Source organism: Mixophyes fleayi, chromosome 1 (assembly GCF_038048845.1).
Source record: "Mixophyes fleayi isolate aMixFle1 chromosome 1, aMixFle1.hap1, whole genome shotgun sequence".
Classification (NCBI taxonomy): Eukaryota; Metazoa; Chordata; class Amphibia; order Anura; family Limnodynastidae; genus Mixophyes; species Mixophyes fleayi.
Window position 1 is genome coordinate 412,266,338 of NC_134402.1, and position 22,195 is coordinate 412,288,532.

At 39.6% G+C, this 22,195-nt stretch overlaps 1 protein-coding gene across 9 annotated transcripts in view; it reads right to left on the reverse strand.

Annotated features, from left to right (window-relative positions):
- The window catches only part of MAST4 (microtubule associated serine/threonine kinase family member 4), a 592,623-nt gene that overhangs the window by 56,968 nt on the left and 513,460 nt on the right, over positions 1-22,195 (reverse strand). For all 9 annotated transcript variants that reach the window (XM_075182588.1, XM_075182552.1, XM_075182596.1 and 6 more), the window contains 6 exons: positions 21,646-21,724; positions 11,416-11,570; positions 7,864-7,939; positions 5,617-5,826; positions 1,819-1,920; positions 1,063-1,195 (listed from right to left, as the gene is read on the reverse strand). In XM_075182588.1, coding sequence (XP_075038689.1) covers positions 1,063-1,195; positions 1,819-1,920; positions 5,617-5,826; positions 7,864-7,939; positions 11,416-11,570; positions 21,646-21,724 — 755 coding nt within the window. The remainder of the gene's footprint in view (positions 1-1,062; positions 1,196-1,818; positions 1,921-5,616; positions 5,827-7,863; positions 7,940-11,415; positions 11,571-21,645; positions 21,725-22,195) is intronic.

The following is a 22,195-nucleotide window of genomic DNA, read 5'->3' on the forward strand; positions in this document are numbered from 1 at the left end:
GCTAAGCCTTTAAAATTACAGGCAGGTAACCCATGGATTCCCAACTATTGCAAAACTACAAGTCCCAGCATGCCCTGCTAGCACGGGCTGGGACTTGTGGCTTCCCCTACAGCTGGAGAATTTCCGGTTGCCTGTATATAAATTATGGATTCACCTTTTAAACCAAAGAGCGGACTTTAGCTTCCAAAGAACAATTAATATAATATTTCTAATTACTGAACTTCGAGTTATGATTAAAAAAAAAATCAATAATTTAAGGAAATGAGGTAGTTTAACAAAATTATATTTAAATATTATTAATAATTTTACATTTGTGATATACAATTGTTTGCTAAAAAGGATCGTGGGGAGCCAACATAATAGCATAAGGACCCATTGTTCATGGTCCCAACCAACATGTAAAGAGCCCTAAGAATTGCAGCATGTTCTGAAACACTTGTATCGCTCCCTCATATTATGATATTGTATTATCAACTAAGCACAGACTCTTGGCTTAAAGTGGATGTTTTTTTTCCACAACCCCATTATGTAAATGCCCCTTCCCCCTTAGTTAGATCATTCTTAATTTGCACCTAATCCTCCTTCACCATCAGCTCTATCTAAATGCTGGAGGCATTCTACCCAATTAAGAGGTGCCCGATTTTACAGAGCATCTTTATACTTTAGCTGCATTATTCCAATGCTTTCTGCGGGGGAGGAAACTTCACAGATCTTCCACCCACCAATCAATCACAGAGCTCCCTCCCAGCAATCACAGAGCTCCCACCCACCAATCACAGATCTCCCACCCACCAATCACAGATCTCCCACCCACCAATCACAGATCTCCCACCCACCAATCACAGATCTCCCACCCACCAATCACAGATCTTCCACCCACAAACTATCCTGCTTTCCATAACACAGGCCCAATTTCAGCGGCAACACTGATGAACTACAGTGTGGAGTCTCGCTCTCAGGGCCAACATCTGTACACATTGTGTAAATGTTATTCTAAAACATAACCCTAGGTCACTTTATTTTTATTTAGTTCTACCAAAGTACAACTTATACAGTGCTCACCTTCAAGAGGATCCTTGTTTAGTCCCAGCTGACTGATAATATACCGCGGTATGTCCGTTTTAATGCCTTGCCCCTCTTTAGCATGGCCTTCTGCTGCTTCCAAGAGGTAGTAAAACTCTTCAGGGTCAAACTCCTGGTATGTACAAAACATGTGGTCAATATATATATATATATTGAATATTCCATATATAGATGCATGCAAATTACTTTCAGTATTTTTTTTGTAACTTAGTTTTAGGTTGTTACAGCAACATTGTAACAATTGACACATAATAAACTCTGATACAGGAGTACACGCCCACTCCTCTCTTCCAACCCGCCACTGACGGATATTAAAAGCAGCACGGGCAAAACAACTCCCTTAAGCACCAAATTTTCGTGAAAGTGGAAAAATTAGATGAACAAAAAATAAAACATACAGACACACCGAAGCTGACAGTCGTGAGGGCTGGCGCACACCAAGTAACACATGGGTAAAAAAAAAACAACCTTTTACTAACAGGGCTGGGGCGCCATGCTGCAAAGAGAGTTTAAACGCTTCAATTCATCATCATGGCCACTAATGAGATTACTTACTCTTTAGATATCATGTTAGCTATAAAATGTGTCACTATTGCAACACATAATTATTACTGGCTAACCCAAAACATATTAAAAGAGAATGATAAATTATAATAATAATAATAATAATAATAATAATAATAATAATAATAATAATAATAATAATAATAAAAAACAAAAAACGGTCCGTCTTACCAAGCATTCCAACAAGCGGGCTGGACGTGCAATAACAATCAGTATTTTCTGGGCTAACTGTTTAATAAATGCCAGTTCTCCACTTTCTGACCTTTCCTGAGCCTAGAAAAAGAAAAACAATGAGCAAAACACAAGAGGCAGCAGTGATGAACTACGGGAAAGTTTTATATACTGGTGGGTATGTACACAACGCACTCCCTTAGAGCTCGACACAGGCTGTGTAACCAGTGTGGTGATATATTTTTCACAATGATTTGTATAACCCATAATTTTAATGGCGTTCTAGGTTGCCTGTAAACTGCATTGAAATGAATGGGCAATAGAAATCTTTGGGGCACAGAAATTATTGACACAGACATCAACGGAAGTTCACAGCACTGTTGATTGGTCCTCCCCACATCAATCAATATTCAGTTAATGTCTAATGATGTGATCAAAGTATGGAGTCCCTGGGGCTCCCCTTACCACAGGTTAATCGCATCACAGCTAGTGTAGAAAACCGCTTGCGATTGGATGAGTGGCTAAACGGAGTTGTGGGTTAATTGCTTCTTTCCTCCTTTGAGGTTTTTAAATGGTCGCTTGGATAACCTTTTGGATGTGTCTTGGATTAAAAATGAAGGACATTTCCCTTTTGGACTATAAAAGCATATTACTCGGATTTCCAATTGGATTAAAAAAACTGCATTAATTCCCATTGGATTACAGCTGGATAAGAAGAATGGATGTTTTTCTTTCTTTTATAATAAAATGGTGAACAAGAGTAACGGGAGTGATTTATTTAATTAAACTTGTGTGTCAATGTTTTACTTATATTTATACTGCTTCTATAGAACAGGAAGAGGTCTTGGGGAGCTCTTAACATTATACTGGGATCAATGAGATGGCAAATTTGACACTCCATCTGTCCCAATATTCCTCATTACCCAGCTACCCACAGCACTATTCAGTGTAGGGCTGGTAGGTGAGGAACACTGGTTATTTTTTTCCCCAGACCACTAACACGATGACCAACCTGGGTCTAGTTTCCGCTATGACATGGGGACTTTTAGTGCCAGGCAACTCAACTGAAATGAAGGGATTATATGAATAAATAGGAAAAGTCCTGAGTCGCTTGCATGTAGATGAACTCAGAAATGCATGTGAACGTGGCCAGCACATGTGAACGTGGCCAGCACACATATGCGCCAACTTCTAGCGCTTTATATGAGTTTTCACATGTGGTGTACACTTGCATCTGTTGACACAAACATAACACCAGTCTGTAACTGGCTTAAAGTGGTTACTTGTAGTGTACAGCTCCTTTTCTTCTTTTAAACTTAAAATCGATGATTACAGCTTAGTGGTAGAATTACATATATGAATTATTGATTCACTTCTTTTATAGCAGGAAGCAGAAACTCATTTATCTTTATTGTGTATGAGGTGTTAGAATTAATCTAAACAACTCTCTACAGAGGTCAGCGAGTGGAAAACTTTGCAGAAGTCTTTAGCTTTCAAACCATGAAATGAGAACAGACAAAAGTTAACCTAAGGGAGTCAGACAGCTAAGTCTAATTAAATACACAAGTGTCTGCAGTGACTAATGAAGGTGGAGGAGCAATTTAGTTGGCTTTATGGTTCCTTATGTGTAATTGCTTAAGTCATGGTGTTTAAACTCCTGAGACAGGTCACAATGGTCGTACTATGAATAACGAATATAAATATTGTTCATTCTGCAAGCATTTAAAAGCTATTATTGATATATTATATTCTTTAGAGATTATTGATAGCATCATTATATACACAAATAATGTTTGGAACTGTTCCAATATTTGGTGCAAAATTCCTACAATCTACTGAAACACATTTGAAATAATCTTAGTCTTTCCCCACACTGCCCCCCTTGGCAGAGCTACACAAGCATTTGGTTACTTGCAACCAGGAAACACTAGACCAGAGCACTTTTGCTATGAAAGTGCTGCATACACCATTGTGACAGTGGAATCTCTCTGACGTACAGGGGCACAGAGTTTCAGATGCACTTAATGCTGACTCAGCAAATATTCGCTTTAGAATGCAATGGTTTCCTGGGCAGAAAAATGTCCTTGTGAGCCGAACCTAGCTGCTGGCGGATGAAAAATTGTTTTTTCATGTCTGTGTACGAGAGCAGAAATTATTTCCTTTTCTTTCCTTCTAGATAATGGGTTTCCGGATACATATATATCCTCTTCAAAGTTTATCAACTATCCCTGCCAGCTCTACCTTAATCAGACACAGGTGAATTATTCCATTTGACCATGTGAGTAATTACCCCCACTTCTCTAACAGTGGGAAATTCTTAAAACTTGGCCTGTACTTGGGGACGGGTTAAGAAACTCTACTGCAGTTAATTAGAATAATATCCCAATTAAAAACATTCCTTCAAGAACAAATATACACAGTCCCTCTGGCTTAATACCACACAATTGGGGTCTTTCCTGCAGGTCTTCTCTGCATGATATATTGTATGAGCCATGTGGGAACATATGGAGATATATATATATATACCAATGAAATAAAGCCTTACCATTGGAGTGTGGCTACTGGATATACTAATACATGAGCTGAACACACGGCTGATCTAGCTCATCAGTCTCACTTGGTAGCTTCACACCCATTGCTGTGCAATGCCAAGTGTATAAGCAGTATTTAGAGAACAATATTAAAATTATTATTCAGTTCCACCCAATCCCTTTCAGAGCAGAACTCAAACACCTTGTAATGAACCCAATAGTTACATTAGTAAAGTGATTCAGCAATGTGACCTGGAAGTTGTTGGTTGTGATTACTGTGAACCAAAATATCACTAACTACTATACCAGACCAGACATTTGATAGCACAACAAACAAGCGTCAAGTAAATCAAACGGGATACATTTTATCCACATGAAGCTGAGCTGATGTTATGTTAAATGTCAGTGACACCGCTTGCTAAACGTGATTGCATCTGGCATGAGGTGGTAACGAGCACTCACCCTTGCGGGTGGGGGAAGAGATTCCATGGAGAACACTCTATTAACCCCCAATGCGATCACTTGTGGCTAATACAAGTAAATGGAGCAAGCATGCAGCATTCAACAAACAGTGCAGCAGTGCAAACGCTAGTGAGTATGGTGTAGTTGGAACTAGTGGGTTCCATTCTCATACCCGGTTTCAGGTGTGTATTAGCTTTAAAAAAAAAAAAAAAGCTAGTAAAAGCATGTATTTTTACACAAGTGGGTCCCTAATATATCCATATTAGAGGATCATCGCTGCCTTGTACAACAGCCGGGTAGAAACATGAATGATTAAGATTAGTGTTCTTTGGCTCTTTTTTTTTTTATTATAGAAAGCCAAACACTAACCGGCAAATTGGACAGGTCAGTATTGGTACCAACGTGTGGCAGTTCTAATACCCTTACCCTCAATATCAGGAGCTAATAGGGGATAAACAGAAAGACCACAGGATGCAAGATTTATCATTTACCTACCTCAAAATACATGTCACCAACATGTAAGCACATAGAAGTTGTGCGTCCTACAGCTCCAACATAAGATCCCACTAATAACTCAGATAGAACACTGGTATTTACAATTCAAATATGCCTTTGTCCTACATATTGTGCCTTTTTTGGTCTAGAATTTTTTTTTAATGAAAACAATGCTCAAACGTCTCAGTTTAGATTTCAAGGTATGGCATAAATGTAGGAACAATTTAGCTGGTAAACATCCTATGACACAAATGATCGCTGTTGTCTATTATATCGTGGGAGCATGAACCTGTGAGTACCTGCTATTTACCTCTTGTAATAACTTCTCTAATTTTTGCTGCAGCTCCAGAAAATATCGTGAGGTTATGAGACCTTGGTGGGATTTGTCCAGGCAATCTCGAGCCAGCTCCACGATTTGGTGGTGGGTGAAGCTGAGCACGCCATCCGGCAACGGAAGCACGCTGTCAGGGGAATAGTTGGTGATGATCTCCTGAAGCCGCTCTTCCATCTGAGCCGTGGCCTGCAGGGAAACATAAGTAAAAGTAATATCTAATCTTTCAACACCTCTTACGCTGTGCACTAAACATCTGCAACAATGGCATGGCAAATGTCTAAATAACAGATGATACCCCAAATGAGTAATAATGCAGTAATACAACATCCTAACATATATAATCATATAAAGAAATGTCAACTAACCATAAGGAAGTTTCCAGATACCAGTTAGTAAGACTCCCAGAGGCTTTTTGTTTGTCACAAGAATAGAATACCGATATGGAATGTCCACTTTTATGTCATAATAGACCACCACAATGACAGGATTCCAACTGATTCCATCTCAAGGCATCTCTGCTCAGTTCAGAAGAGAGTCCAATCATCTGTACAGCTAGTGCCCAGTGGGAAACCCTAACCAATCTGATATATAGATTGATTGTAGCACCTCTATAATTTTCACTATTTGGCTGACAGACAGTACCAGTCGTTCCTTGTGCAACATTATTTTAGTTGGTGGCTCTGCTGTAGGAATGGGCACTTCAGAGACGTCAAAGCCTGCACTGGTAGGGAGGAATCCAACCTTTTCAAAATCCCATATTCTTTAATACAGAGGCCAATTGGGGACTATAGAGTAAGACATAAACATAGCTAACACATGTTAAACGTGAGAGCTAGCCTCAATATTATATACTTTGTCCCTTTCAATCATTGTATAAGCCATCTCTCCCTAATGCCATTAGACCAATCTATATTGATGGCTTCCATAGTTTCAAAATAAAGGTTAATCAGCCCATAAAAGCCACGCCATGCCTTCATTTAGGTATTAAATACAGTAAAGCAGTTATAGGAACCTATACGCAATCTGTTAACTTGGGTACGTCTGGAGCCAGAATTATATAAAAATAAGCATTGCACATTACGGTCCTTGGGTGGGGAACAAAGTGGACTGCGCCCCTGGAAACCCAAGATGTACCGGAGCTTTATCGATATAATTTCTCATCTTGGGATATCTACAAAACGGCATTATACAAACTGCAATGTTTGTTTATCCATGTCTTATATATCTTCCACATCGTCAACAAGGCCTCTCTTACTGTGCCCGCCCTTTGGACTACATAACATCAGAATCTCCTCTTAACTTTGCATTCCTTAAACATTCTCTATTTATTCTTTTCCTAAAGATCATTATGTATCTACACTGCAAAATATTTTTTTTTCTAGCTTCATTAGAGCTACGTTTATTTTTATACAATCACAATACATGCCTGTCTCATTAATACCCAGACTCAAGGTGGCCATTAAAATGACTTGTAAATCCAAAAGGTGGCCTGCAAACCATATAGTGTGCTCCATAACACCAGGGTAAAATAAACCAATATTTCTTATATTACTGTATATTTTTACAGCACCAACAATGACATTCTATAATAGGCCTTTCATAGCACACACCATTGATTACTGATGGGTTACTGATTAATGCTCCTGGCCTCACATATGTCCTAGTTATTTCACAGGAAATATATAGCTCAATAAGGCTAATTTCACAGAACCACAAAAGGTTCCACACACATAATGCTTATTTACTTGTGCAAGTGAAACTAGTTGTCCACCTATATTTAAAGGACCATGTCCATTTTGGGTCTTTGGAAACACAGCTAATAAACACCTGCACCTACATTTACAGTTTGGGGAAAACTCCAGTTTAAAGAGCACAAATTTCACATCCAAACTACTTCCACCTTAGGACCATCCCCTTTATTAATTTAAACGTGTAGGTCTGTCTTCTAAAATAGTACTCTGTCTACCTTCATTTATGTCTAAAGTTATAATATTAATGTGTTTGTACTTTTCTAAAAAAATTCCACAATTCATTTGAACTGTATTCTACGATTTTCTGCAGTGTCTGTAAAAGCCTCCTCCGTTTATTTCTATCATTATTGCTCTGGAATATATAGGCTTCATTAAACCATCTTACCAAAATATAGAACAGAGAGAAATTGCAGCACAGGAATGCCACAGATACTAAAAAAAAAATACGTTAGAGATGAGTGCATACAATTACCTTCGGGAATCTTTCCTTGTACACATGGTTCATCATAATTATTTCATGGTCACAGCATGCGGGTGTACGTCCAGGGCTGCAAACGCGAAAATTGTCTCTTAATTTACTTGGTATTAAAAGCAGTTCAAAGCTCAACGCAATTACTTCTATGAATAGGACACTTTACAGCAAATTATTGGAAGCACATGTATGTTACATGAAACTGAAGGAGAGACAGAACAATTGAAAAACAAACGTAGAAATAAAATAATTAAAATAAAAAAGGACTTTCCATATTTTCTGATAAAACCCTTATCCTATCTGTTCTACCACTGATCCAGCCTTTATATTGGTAACTCAGACTGTAATGCTGTATATACAATTTTAGTGTTACTTTTGAGGCATTCTACACACAATGCATATATGGCTGTAATTCCTTACCCGATCTAAAGAACATGCTCAGGACAGCACCTGTGGAGTTATACAGTCATGGCCAAAAGTTTTGCAAATTACACAAAAATTATTTTTCACAAAGTCTGCTGCTTCCGTTTTTATGATGGCAATTTGCATATTCTCCAGATTGTCATGAAGAGTGATCAGATGAATTGCAATTAAAGTCCCTCTTTGCCATGACAATAAACTTTACTCCAAAAACAAAATTTATACTGCATTTCAGCCCTGCCACAAGGACCAGCTGACATCAGGTCAGTGATTCTTTTCTTATCATGGGTGAGTGTTGATGAGGACAAGAGTGGGGATCACTATGCGGCCATGTACAAAGTACTTTACAAAGGGTTGTACATTGTACATGGCCGCATAACTACATTACCCCCTTAAAAGCAGCGCTAACAGCGTCGTCAATGTCAGTGACGTCATCATGTCCCGTCGGCGTCTTCTTTCTTCGGGATTGCTTCAAGTTGCTACACAGAAGAGTCGTGATGGATCCTCGTCGGGAAGCAGCCGTTCAGACTCAAGATGTCATGGTAAGTCTTGTCGGTGCAAACAGCACCGTTATTCCGTACCCCACCCCTGCTGAGGACTGGGGTAAAGTCATTTTCTCTGATGAATCCCCTTTCAGTTTGTTTGGGGCATCTGGAAAAACGCTTGTCCGGAGAAGGAAAGGAGAGCGCTACCATCAGTCCTGTGTCATGCCAACAGTAAAGCATCCTGAGACCATTCATGTGTGGGGTTGATTCTCAGCCAAGGGAGTGAGCTCACTCACAATTTTGCCTAAGAACACAGCCATGAATAAACAATGGTACCAAAACATCCTCCAAGAGCAACTTCTCCCAACCGTCCAAGAACAGTTTGGTGAAGAACAATGCCTTTTCCAGCATGATAAAGCAACTTGCCATAAGGCAACAGTAATAATTAAGTGGCTCAAAACATCAAAATTTTGGGTCCATGGCCAGGAAACTCCCAAGACCTTAATCCCATTGAGAATTTATGGTCAATGCTCAAGAGGTGGGTGGGTGGGTCAAACAAAAACTCACAAATTCTGACAAACTCCAAGCATAGATTAGGCAAGAATGGGTGGCCATCAGTCAGTATGTGGCCCAGAAGTTGATTGACAGCATGCCAGGGGGCATTGCAGAGGTCTTCAAAAAGAAGGGTCAACACTGCAAATATTGACTCTCTGCATAACCTTAATATAAATGTCAATAACAGCCTTTGACACTTATGAAATGCTTGTCATTTTACTTCAGTATACCATAGCAACATCTGACAAAAAGGTCTAAAAACATTGAAGCAGCAAACTTTGTGAAAACCAATACTTGTGTCATTCTCAAAACTTCTGGCGATGACTGTAAGCCATATTGGCCCATTTAATGTCAAATTCAGGTTTAGAGAAAATATGATTTAAAAGTAATCTTTAGTGACTCTTGTTCGACTAAATTGAAACAATGTTTCACCACCTCTAACACCACCGTTAGACAAAGGCATTATTACATTCTAAACAAACATAAATGTTATCTTTTGTATAGAGGTTTCTATCAGTTGAAGTATAAATATACAAATAATATGCATTGAGCTATTTATTGAAAGCGAAATCACTTGAACTTGCAGCTACAAGTTATATAATGACAGCAACACTGTATCTAATGTTGGATGATAATAGTTAAGTGAAAGCAAAAACTAACACCAAGGTCTATGTAACATAGCAGAGGGATTTGTATCTTGTCCAGCGCTTCAAAACTATGCAGAGTTTTGGTCTTAAAAATCCTGTAGTAAAATCCAACTCTATGAGAAACACAACAGAATCATAACGTAACCGTATGCACTCCACTCACTGTCCAGCATGTCAGGTAAATCTGTAGTACCTTCCATTACATTTCTACTCATTTAGAATTTCCTTGGACTCAGGGAGATATAATGACACAAGTAGTCGGCATTGATTTGAACTAGAGGCATAAAACCAGAATCTTATTTATGTACTTTCACAATCAGAGCTCTTAATCTCTAAACCATCTTAATTTTGTCGCATTTTTCCAATAAATACCATAATTGCTTATACGAAGGCTCATCTTCTACTAATGTCTTATAAATATCCCTTCAGTCTGGCTTTTTCCAGTCACTTAAACACACGGATGGCTGGCTTTATTACTAAAGCTCATTATTGATCTTCAGACTTAAAAGAGAAAATAGAAGTCTACATTTCACAGCAGTACATTGAAACTACAAAATATGTAAAACACTGGATGAGTAGCCACAGTCTTAATACAGTTTGTTGCTTGTTTGATTCTTCGGCAGAACTTTAAGAGGAGTTTCTAATTTGGCCCTGCAGATGTTACACATTTCAGGTACCCTTAATCAGGATCAGAGCACCTCGAGTATTATTTTGTTTTTTTTCATTTGTATATTTGCAAGAAGTGGGCAGTACTAGAACAACCTGTAGCCAATCAGAGCATCAGAATGAAAAGAATAGTAAAGAGTATTTCAGTTGGGCTTATTTCTCTCTATACGTCTATACGTTTGAGTGAGTAGGGGTAGGCCAGTGTTGGCTAACCTGTGACACTCCAGGTGTTGTGAAGTCCCAGCATACCCTTTCAGCAATAAGCTGCTATATATTGGCAAAGCATGCTGGAACTTGTAGTTTCACAAACATCTGGAGTGTCACAGGTTAGCCAACACTGGGGTAAGCCATTATGGTGGGATCTCAATCTACCGCTCTGTAGGTGGTTTACTTTTTTACTATCAATACTTTCTTACTATGAGCACAAGTTGTTTCACACGGGCTACTTGCGGGCCTACAACTCAACTGTACATAAACCATTAAAGCATTAATCTCCTTATCACAGTTGAAAATAAACAGAGTGTATTTATTCAGCTATTCTCTTACTCAGGAAATGTATTCACAAACAACCTTCAACAATAGCAGCTTACAATGACCGCTTTTCTGCAATGGAAAAAAATAAAAAAACTTTTGCAGTCAGTCATATAGATTAGGCAAATAATTTGCATTCACTGGTTGATTATTTTATGATCACATTTCATGTTTTGTACAAGAGCGAATTTAATTCTGATTATTTTTTTTTCACTCCGGCGGCAGCAGCAGCAGCAAACATCACACACCTGAGACTTCTGGAGCGAGGGCGCAGCGGGGTGTTGCGGCATCTGTCATCGCTGGCAATGCTCTCCGTGCAGAAATGTTTGGACAGAAAATGTAGTTCATCAGGTGTTGGTTGGTATGGTAACTGGTGTAGCTTCTCCTGGGAGGAACACGATGACTGCAGAATACAGGAGAGAGTGTTAACTTATCCATGCAATAAGACATTGCTACGAGAGCACTTCTTCACAGTAATATATAGCAAAGGCTGTGTATGACTGAGCTGAAAACTATACATATACAGCTGTGTTTATACTTAACTAAACATATTCACCATGCAGTCTTCCGTGACACTGCAGCGGGACACTAAGTCCTTTTCTAACTAAGCAGGCAGAGTATGACTGACAGCTTTGCAATCTTACTGTGCAAGAATGTAGTGTGTATTGGTTGATTCATGCAAAGGAGAAGGGCCAGCGAGGTCACAGTAAGTTAAATGCATGAAGTAATAACTTTTTGACCTGTACAAGAGTCAAGTTATGGGAGGAGCTTGTGCTTATGTAGAAGAATGGGGAAGTAATACTTGAATTTTAAACAAAGCTATGTAGTTATCTCCACAATTCATGCCTGAAAATGTATATTTTTGGCGTTTATTGTTCATTAAATATCTTATGTAAAGCAAGTGCATTAAATGGATCTGCACCAAACTATTTCATAGATGTTCTTGAGATGTCATTGTGGATATGGAATGAACTACAAAAATTAGTACCGATCACCATCAAAGGCTGTTTATTGTTTATATGACAGCATCTGTCTCCAGAGTAAGAGAATCATGGCTACAAAGCACAAATGTCTGTTTCAGATTGTAGAAATCTCTCTTTTAAATGTCAGGCCAGAAGGTTAGTTGAAGGAGAATATAAAATGGATGATATCAGCAATGTGTATTTTTTTTTTGATGCCAGACGGAATGAAATTGGACAATGACAAGTCATTACTGGCCGGTTCTCTACTGAATACCCAAATCTCACTATACCCTCCAAAAACAGACTGTACGCTCCAACGTGAAATAAAAAGGTCAAAAGAAACAATGGAGTAAGAATACACAAACACATAACTATATGAATATAGGATACGTCAGTACTGCATTTCCATAACTTGTTAAACTAAATATTTAAAACAGAGAATACTTTGACTATTAACATAAAAGTATATCGGTATTTTAAATTGTCTAAAAATGGGTGATATAGAGAAAAGTGTATTAATACATATTAATAAAATAAATGTATGGTTTTAGTTAAAGAGCATCACCTACATGGTATCAATCTTCAGGTTATGGCCCCAGGTAGTATGGTTAATAAAAAATCAATTTTCCCAAACTTATAGGGCTTACTCTACCAACTGAAAACAGCAATTATATTAATTGCAGAGATGAATAATTGGAATCCTGTTTATCCATAATGTGGTTATACATAGATGGCAGTCAGGGCAGATCATCAGAATGTGTGAGACCCAGTAAAAAAAAAAAAAAAGAGAGGCCCCCGTCTTCCAGGAATCCTGTCTTCCTGGGCCTCTTCAAATACCCCTTCCTGATTAACAGAGCGCAGGCTAATTTTCTCTCTGGTTTTGCCTCAAAATATTGCCTTAACTTGTCATAGCAGCTGATCATTAAGCCTGTTTAAGGCTCATTTGGGTGTGGCTCACAAGCCAGCCCTTGCTAGATGTAAGCCTGGGAGGTGGGTACATCTGATTTTAACTGCATTTTAATGGTAATTAAAGCATACAGGTCAGTGTAAGGACCTGTAGATAATGAGGTGACCTTGACACTGGGATGCAGGCTTAAATGTTTTGATCACAATATGAACTAATACCTCATGTTTTCATTTTGCTAGATACACACAGATATGCAGTGTTAAGGAGTTAAGGATAAGTGCTGACTACAACTATATTATATATATATATATATATATATATATATATATATATATATATATATATATATATATATATATGCACATTTATATTGCCACACAGCTGGTACCATATACGCTATGGCAGGGTTTCCCAAAACCAGTCCTCTGGGCTCCCTAACAGTGCAGGTTTTCCACATCTCCTTGCTGGAGCACAGGTGTATTCATTACTGACTGACACATTGTAACAGATCCACAGGTGGTCCTAATTATGTCACATGTGATCCAGAAAACCTGCACTGTTAGGGGTCCCTGAGGACTGGGTTAGGGAAACCCTGCACTATGGGATATACCGAGCGCAGGCTTATTTGCTATTGAGTTGGTACCATATACAATATGGCATATAATGAGCGCAGGATTGTTTTTTTCTCTGGTTTTGCTCCTAATTAACTTTTTGCTTGCTGTGGCAGCTCCCAGTAATAGACTGGCAGTGTGCCACGTTGTGATGAGATCACCATAGACAGCACTCCCGTCATTCACTGACTGGGAGCCGCCATATCTCCTAAGTAAAAGAAAAATCATTTTAAAAAAAGCCAAGCAGGTCATGGCAGGCCCCTCAGTCACTCCGGGCCCCCAAGTCTATCCAGGCCTCTTACAGTTGTACCCCCTGATGACAGCGCTGAATACAGTACCAAAGTTGGACCAATATTTTTTTTTCTGCAAATTACACTTATATCATCAATAATCTATGATATCTAGATTTTATAAAGAGACAGAATTATTTTAGATTTCTTATATTGTATTCCAACACAGTTTATATGTTATATAAAATATATACTGTATCTACAATAACGTGTGTGTTGAGGTTTCACACAGGACTCACAAGTCTACACAGATGATGTAAGAAAATGACTGATTTTCAAAAGGTTCCATTCTTATAATGGGAACGACCTCGAACTCACTGCAGTAAAAAGCCTGATCCTCATCAGCACAAACCACATACACACATGTTTATCAGATACCTTTGTTTGGATGGTGGCAGAGTTCATTGCAGGGATCATGCTTCCTCTGATTGCTTATATATTACTAGGAGACTCTCTGCCTCTACATCAAATATTTTATTACTGTATAGACAGGCTATGTTGACAGTTTCTGATTAGCTACACTATTTGATTGTCAGAAACAAATCTCCTTTTCCTGGTATCAGGACATCTCAAGGATCTAAAGTCCTTGAAATTGAAGTGGGTATCAGGACCTTTAAAAAATGGCAATTGGCATAAGGCAGCTGTGTAGAATCCAGTGATCCCCATGTATGAATGAAATGAGAACGCCTAGATGAACACCACATTCAAACATGTCTGTTTTCATGTGTATTAGGAGACAGATTAGCAACAATAAAGGCTTGAGAAAGCATTAAGCCAGGACAGTAAAGTTAGTACTCAATGGGACAAAAGTGGTTCCTCAAAGACCTTTCCATAGTCCTGAGTATCCTTTTTATTTATTTTTAATAATTTTGGCCTGACCACGTGTTTATTCTACACGATTTGCTTATTCTAGGACAGGACTGTATTATACAGAAGCAGCTGTTGTGGATCTACATATGCCAGAATGTCCCTCTATCCTTGGCCTGGCAGGCCACACTAGCACATGCAATTTCACAATTCCCTCCCTCGCACAGTAAGACTTTTCTCTAGTCCTCAAACCTTCAAGCGTTCTCTGAAAACCCACCTCTTTAGACAAGCTTATAATATTCCTCAACCACCATCTTAATCTCCATAGGTTACCCTATTACCACCCTCTACACAGCTAACACAAGACATCAACCTTCTGCCCAACATTGCTGTGTGACTGATCACACAGCCCACTCAATACTTTTACCTTTGCATTGTAGCTGGTCGAGTGTGCAATATGATGTAGCACATGCCCTTGTGTTTCAAACTCCCATTGTCCCATAGATTGTAAGCTTGCGAGCAGGGTTCTCTTACCTCTCTGTATGTATGTATTACCCAGTATTGTCTTATTAATGTTTGACCCCAATTGCAAAGCGCTACGAAAGTTGCTGGCGCTATATAAATAAATGTTGATGATTATGAATTCAACATTTATTTCTCCAAGTGCCAGCATATCCTGAATTGTAATTTGCAGAGCAAAAGATCGCCTTGAACCGCAGTATATACATTACTTTTTCACCACTTAGCAACATTCAGGAGAAGTGTGCAAAAGGGGTCTTTAATAAATTAGTAAGTTGTTTTTAGGACGCTTTGAACAGAAACATAATGGCTTGTTCGTGACGCACAGCCAAGTCCCAACAATGTCATAAGAAGCAGAAAGACCTGCATTAAAATGCAGTGATTTATTTGTACAACAGACAGTGAGAAGGTGCCAGTACATTTGCAGGGGGTTTCATAGAATAATTCTCTTCTGGGAAAGTTCAGGGTGGGGGAGGGGATGTTCCCGAAACTCTGTTGCATATTATTTTTGTAAAGCCTGTTCTTGACAAAGCAGAGTTATGTTAAAGTGTGATAAAACTGGTGGTGACTCATTTAAAGGATCACTAAAGTACACATTGGCTTAAATAAAGAGCTACTGAAAACATTCACAAAAATGTTTAAACCTACGCTCAGAATGCAAATGCATCCCTTGAATGAAGCCCAAAATGAATAGTAAAAAAACAAATATCTAGATATAAAGATAGACCGTATAGAGGTGTACATTTCAGGAGCCTAGCAGAACAAAATAAATATATTTAAGAGAAAGTTGTGATACGATGGAAGATATTTTAGACATACACAACAGACTTACTGATCGTAACTCCATTTTTTTGGTCTGAATTAGTTAATATGAAACAATAGATTTCATCAATCTATTACACAATAATAAACTGCCACTAAATTATTTCTGAAATCTGTGTTTTTCACATGAAATGTATTTCAGAAGAAAACTTTTAACACCGACTTGTTGGTAAAATTTTGTATTGCAAGGACCAAGGTTATGCATTGATAAACTATGACCTGTATTCACAGATAGGTAAAACACTACAAAATGATCTCTACCGAGCAGGAAATGTAAAGTGGAACTCCCGTGGCAGACAAAGGATGTGAGTAAGGATAAGTAGGTAGTGTAGAGACAGATACTGTAACTTCCACTTAGGTCAGTACGGACACAACAGAAAGTACTTTAACACAAATCAAGAGAGAGGACATGAACCAACTTGAGGAGACTCACACCAGGTCACAGGGAAATATATAATTTCTTCCAGGTCTCAAACTTTATTGTGGACACTAGTTGTTTTATCTCACAAGCTCCTAGTGAATTGATAGACTGCACCACCAGAGGAAGATGCTACAACTGGCCCACCTTGAGAATGTCTGTCTGTGTACCATGACTGTTTTGGCCTGCCTGGTGCTACAAACATCCCACCCTTTCTCTTTTTTACCTTCTTGAAAATACACAGAAGCACCACCACCGGAGGAAACCAATAAGTCAGGTGCAAGTCTGAAGTTGCTGTCCGTTATCCACCAGAGGAGCTACATATGCGTTTTTGGAGACGAGATCTGTTGCCTGTACAGATAAACATGTGACTTGTCTAATTTCAAAAGGAGTTTGATCTAGAATGCCCTACAATGAAACCTTGCAAACTGCATGGCTTCGAATGTCTAGACCATCTTCCCCAGGATCTACTCTCAGATTAGAATTGAAGGGCATCTGCCACCCAACACACACCTTACTAGTCTGTGTAAAGCACCTATCTTGCCCTCTTGAAACGACAAACTCAGCTGTCACGTGTCAAACAGCAGACCCAGAAAGACAAGCCTCTGGGTAGGGACCCAATTGGATTTCTGATAGTTGATGATCCAACTATGGGATTCCAGTGTCCCATAAATGCGCTTGAGGCAAAGTCAGAGAATTTGCCTTGCTCAAAATATTGTCCAGGAAAGGTATAATTATCACCCTGATCTTCAGAATTTCAGCCATGACGGCCATAATCTTTGTGAACACTTGTAAGTAGCACAAAAGGCAGAGCCCGAAACTGGAAATGGTGGAACCGAACTGCAAATCTGAAAAATCATTGGTGACCCTTCCAGATTGGAACAGGCAAATCCGCATTCTTGATGTCCATGGAAACCATGAACTTGTCTCATTACATATCAATGATTCCTTAAACCTGTCCACCCTGACATGCGTTGAGGGTCTTGAGGTTCAAAATGGTTCAAAAGGAACCGTTGGGTTGCTGAACCAAAAAGGGGTTTCAATGAAAACCTCATGCCCCCCCCTCTTTCCTGTTGGCACGCAGGTGATTACATAACAAAGCCTGAATGGCTTCTCGCAAGGCCAGGCACTTCACCCAGTCCACCTGAAGACTGGTAGTGAAAACACATCTGGGTGGAGCTCTGAGGAGGTCTATGATGTATCCCTGATCCATCACGCCGACCCACTTAGCATTTTAAAGAGGCACCGAACCACTGATCATGGAGGAGAAGCAATCGACCTCTCACTAAAGTTCTTACCGGATAGGGTGACTGCCCCTCAGGCTGACAATTTGGTCTCTTTGTGGAGCAGGCTGGTTTACCTCTCTGGACTGCTTTCTCTGCACCAAAGCCTTACCTTTTCCGGCTGTGCAAAGGGACCAAAAGCAGGGCCTTGCATTTTTCACAAATTTAACAGCAGAAAAGAACTCTTATCCAGCTCCTACACGAATAAGACATCTATCAAAATGAAAAAAAATTACTAGGTCAGAAACTTGGACTCCCACACTGCAAACCCTTCAAGAGTTGCTACAATCACTTTTCTTTCCCAGTGATAGGCAACGTGATGCACGTGGACATCCTTCTAACCTTCTAGAGGGCCGCACATTCCCCTTAATCTCACTAATAAGTTAAAATAATATATGTAATCAAAGAAAGTGACTCCTTCTGGAATAACGTATCAGCAGGTATATTAAACAAGTGTTACAGGCTGTAACAAACAAATCTGATGATAAAGTAGAAAGAAGTTGGGGGCCGGAGTTGAAGACTCAGTTTGCCGCCTATTACCCATCACCGCTCCATCCTCATGGAAACTGGTTCAGCCTACAAAATGACCGCCTGTGATGTAATTTAAGATTTGCATGTCAAGTAGGGGTAAACTTGGTATGAAAGGAGCAAGCCTTGATTAAATCTCGCAATCAACAGTCTTTTGAGCTTTCTAGGTGTGTGACCAGAGGCTCCTTTGTTAATTAAATAGTCTTCATGTGTCCCCAGTTCTGAAGTGAATGGGAATAAATACACGTGAAGCCAATCTGATCAACAGAGCGGTCAGCGCAGCAGAGTATTTTAGGATGTGAGTGTGCTGTTTTGTTGGCTGCAGTAACTTGGGCAGCCCATGATGTGAGGCAAGCAGGGAGCCATAGAGTTAAATAATGAAAAGAGCATGGTCCTCTAACAGCACAGAATAGTGATGGGGGGATTGTTTAAAACAGAAATGAGAAGAACGTTTTCTCAAACCTACCTCTCTATAAGTAACAAAGATCATACATCCAACTTGTTGTCAACCCTGCATGACCCTACTAAAAATCATCCCTAATCTTCAGTCTCACGTCTCGTGCTGTACAAGTCACCACCTATGGAGGTGGCACACCCTAACCCAGCATTTCAACATTTCTTCTGTCATTTCACAAGCCTTACTGTTCAGACAGATGATCTACCTCTGACATTACTGACCTTGGGATCAATCTTCCCTGGCCTAAGGCTAGACACTTTCCGCACCTGACTCAACCGCAGTTTGTAACACGTTTATGCTTCAATGATAATCTCAATTTCCTGTGTGAGTCTGATGCCGTTAAAAGCTAGATTTCTGTAAAAACAGACAATACCTCCCAAATTCTCAACAGTTTATTTATATGCCTCCTAATTGTCCCATGATTACTCCCATGCATGTCAGTGAGGAGCTCTGTTACTACTGCACCTGCAATGAACCACGCTGGAGAACCAATCAGAAATTGCAACCAAGATATCACATCCGCTCTACAGCCATATTCTAACGGCTCACACAAACCATTTGGCTTCTCTGTATTACTGAACTGTAATTGCTCCAGGCAAAATGGCTACATAGAGCAACCCCAGAGGCTACGGCGGGGGGAGTTAGAGAAATGTAATGTGCACGCAGTAGTGCAGCTTTAAAGCAACTACGTTTGAACAAAGCAACTCCCAGAGATGGGAATACCCTTGGCTCTATAAACTGTATACTGTGTTAAAATAAACAGTGTTTCAGTGTAATATTTCCAAAAACAAAAAAGAGAAGTTTAAATCAGGAATCCCATAAAAATAGATGTATTGATATATATATATTTTTTATTTTTTAACATAGACCACTGTGGCAGACTATATGAAGAATGTTGGTATTTTGTCTTCATTTTTTCTATAATAGCAGCCTGCTGCTATTATAGATTTATAATTCTGTTCAGTGTCATGGACTACCATGACAACCACAGCCACATGGCACATTATTGTAGTGAGCAGAGGCGCTTTGGAATGCCCTTCTGAGTTCTGTCTGCAATGTAACATCCACCGACTCTTTCTTCCCCCTCTGTCATCAAATGACATGCTGAGAGCTGTGAGACTGTGTCTGTGCCTGGCACCCCTACCTGTCTGCCCTCCAGAAACATTCTGAAAAGCAGATATTTATTTGTGAATAAACGCTAAGAAAAAAAATGACCACTTGAAAGGTATTTCCCCTGCTATTTGAAAACAAACAACAAAAAAAACAGTCTATGTAGGAATGCCACATCAAAAAAATAAAAAAACATGTATGCACAGACAAAGAATAAAAGCCTTTGCTATGACAACAAGATGCATATAGCACTGTCTGGAGAAACAGAACCCTCCCTATCCAGTAAACATAATAAGTGATACATGTGAATTTTACAAGGACATTTTGAGTGCTAGATTTTGCAGAAAAGATGGACTACCAAGAGGTGCTTTGTGGTATGAGGATGAAGCTGTGAGTAAAAGCTGAAGTCAGCACGTGCTGAAAGCCGCAGCCTGTGTGTTCTCACTTAGGAGGTGTGGTTATTATAATGTAGATCTTGTTGCTTTTCCTGTTCCCCAAGAGAGCACCAGAGCCCATCACTCGTATTACAGCCAGGAAAGGAGTGGCCCAGTGGCCTGGCAGTAACAGGGGAAAACAATCCCTGTGAGTAATCCATCTACATTGCCTGGTGACACTGGTTTATGTCCTATATTACTGTTACCTGAACTATTTATACACTTTATAACGAACTTGGATAGGTAACAAATTAATCTGGATAATGCTTACTTGGGTATAACTATTACATGACACCTATTGAAGCACCCGAGACATGGCAAAAGAAAGTCAAACTTTCAGACTTTGTGCAAAACTGTGACAGGTAAGATACTGCAACAAAATGCTGCCAGGTGAGCCATTAAAGGCATCCAAAATACACTCCGTACAACGCTGTACTGGATGCAGACACATTTACACCTGACATCCAGTATGCAGCCATACTTGCCAACTCTCCCGGAATGTCCGGGAGACTCCCAGATTCCGGGCAGGTCTCCTGGACTCCCGACAGTGTATGGCAGTCTCTCGCATATGCCCACTTCCTAGTGAAGTGGGCAGAATTAGGCCCAAAATGCCGCATTTGGCCCCTCCCCCGCTGTAAAATGACGCGTTTGCGTCATTGTCATGGGGGCGGGTGCAAAATGATGCGATTTTCAGAGCCACGTCCCCCGCACGCCCACCTCCTCCCAGCAGCTCCTGGACACCAACTAGAAAAAGTTGGCAAATATGAGTATGCACCTGAATATGATTTACCATACGTAAATCATTTAGCTCGCACCTGACCTGCTAAATTACACACAGTGGAAGCTGCATTCTTATGAATATTGACTCCACCCACAAAATGGCTGCCTCCACTGCATGAAGGCACCAGGTGCACTTTAAAGACCAACTGAATCCGTCAGCATTTGTTTCACACCTCCTGGTCCCCTGTATAGCAGCCTATGGTAAACAAGTCATACAACAACGATTATGCATTACACAAAGGCAATTCGAGTCACAAATCTAATTCATGTGTTCATAAACATAGCTACATCAGAATGCAACACTATCTGGGATAATGCACTGTAAATAATACGGCTACACAGTCACCAAGGAGCTCAGTGACCCTATAGAAGCACAAGGCTCTAGCTTTGATTGTAAGACTGTCATAATAATAATACAAGGGTGTGGATATTTCTACTGAACACTGAAGTGAACTCACCAATTATAAGATAGGACATCAGAGAAGCTTATCAATATATTACCTACAGGTCATATATTTCTATACACAACGATAAAGATGGTGATACTCACAGATACAGTGGAGCTTGGCGTGTTCGTTCCATACCCGGATGAGGGCAGAGATGCCAAAGACCAACGGCGTCCATCAGTCCTGTTGTCCAATAGGAAAGCAATAATAAGCCCCAGAAATTATTTTGTACTCATACACTTATATTATTAAATACTATTTAACAACAACATTTACTTCAAATATAGTTTAAGTTTATAGATCATCACATGTATAGGTCATTATATTTACACTCAGCACTCCCTCAAGTAACTGTAACAAACTGACTATATACAAGGATAATATTTTAATAAAACTGCACCACTGGGGGACAAACAAGCAAAGTGGGGACGTGAAGGGGGCGTGGTCACATCCTAGTGGAGTACTAACCCCTAAAAGCACCCTTTTCAATGCTACGCGGCACCAGTTCGTAGCTGACATTGTTGGACAAAACATACCGCCAAACGGGACAAATCTACCCAAATCAGGATGGTGGGACACAGCCTTCAAATCAGGAATATATGTCACTTTATAGGAAATGTTTTATCTTTCACATCAGTCCTTGCTCCATTGGCG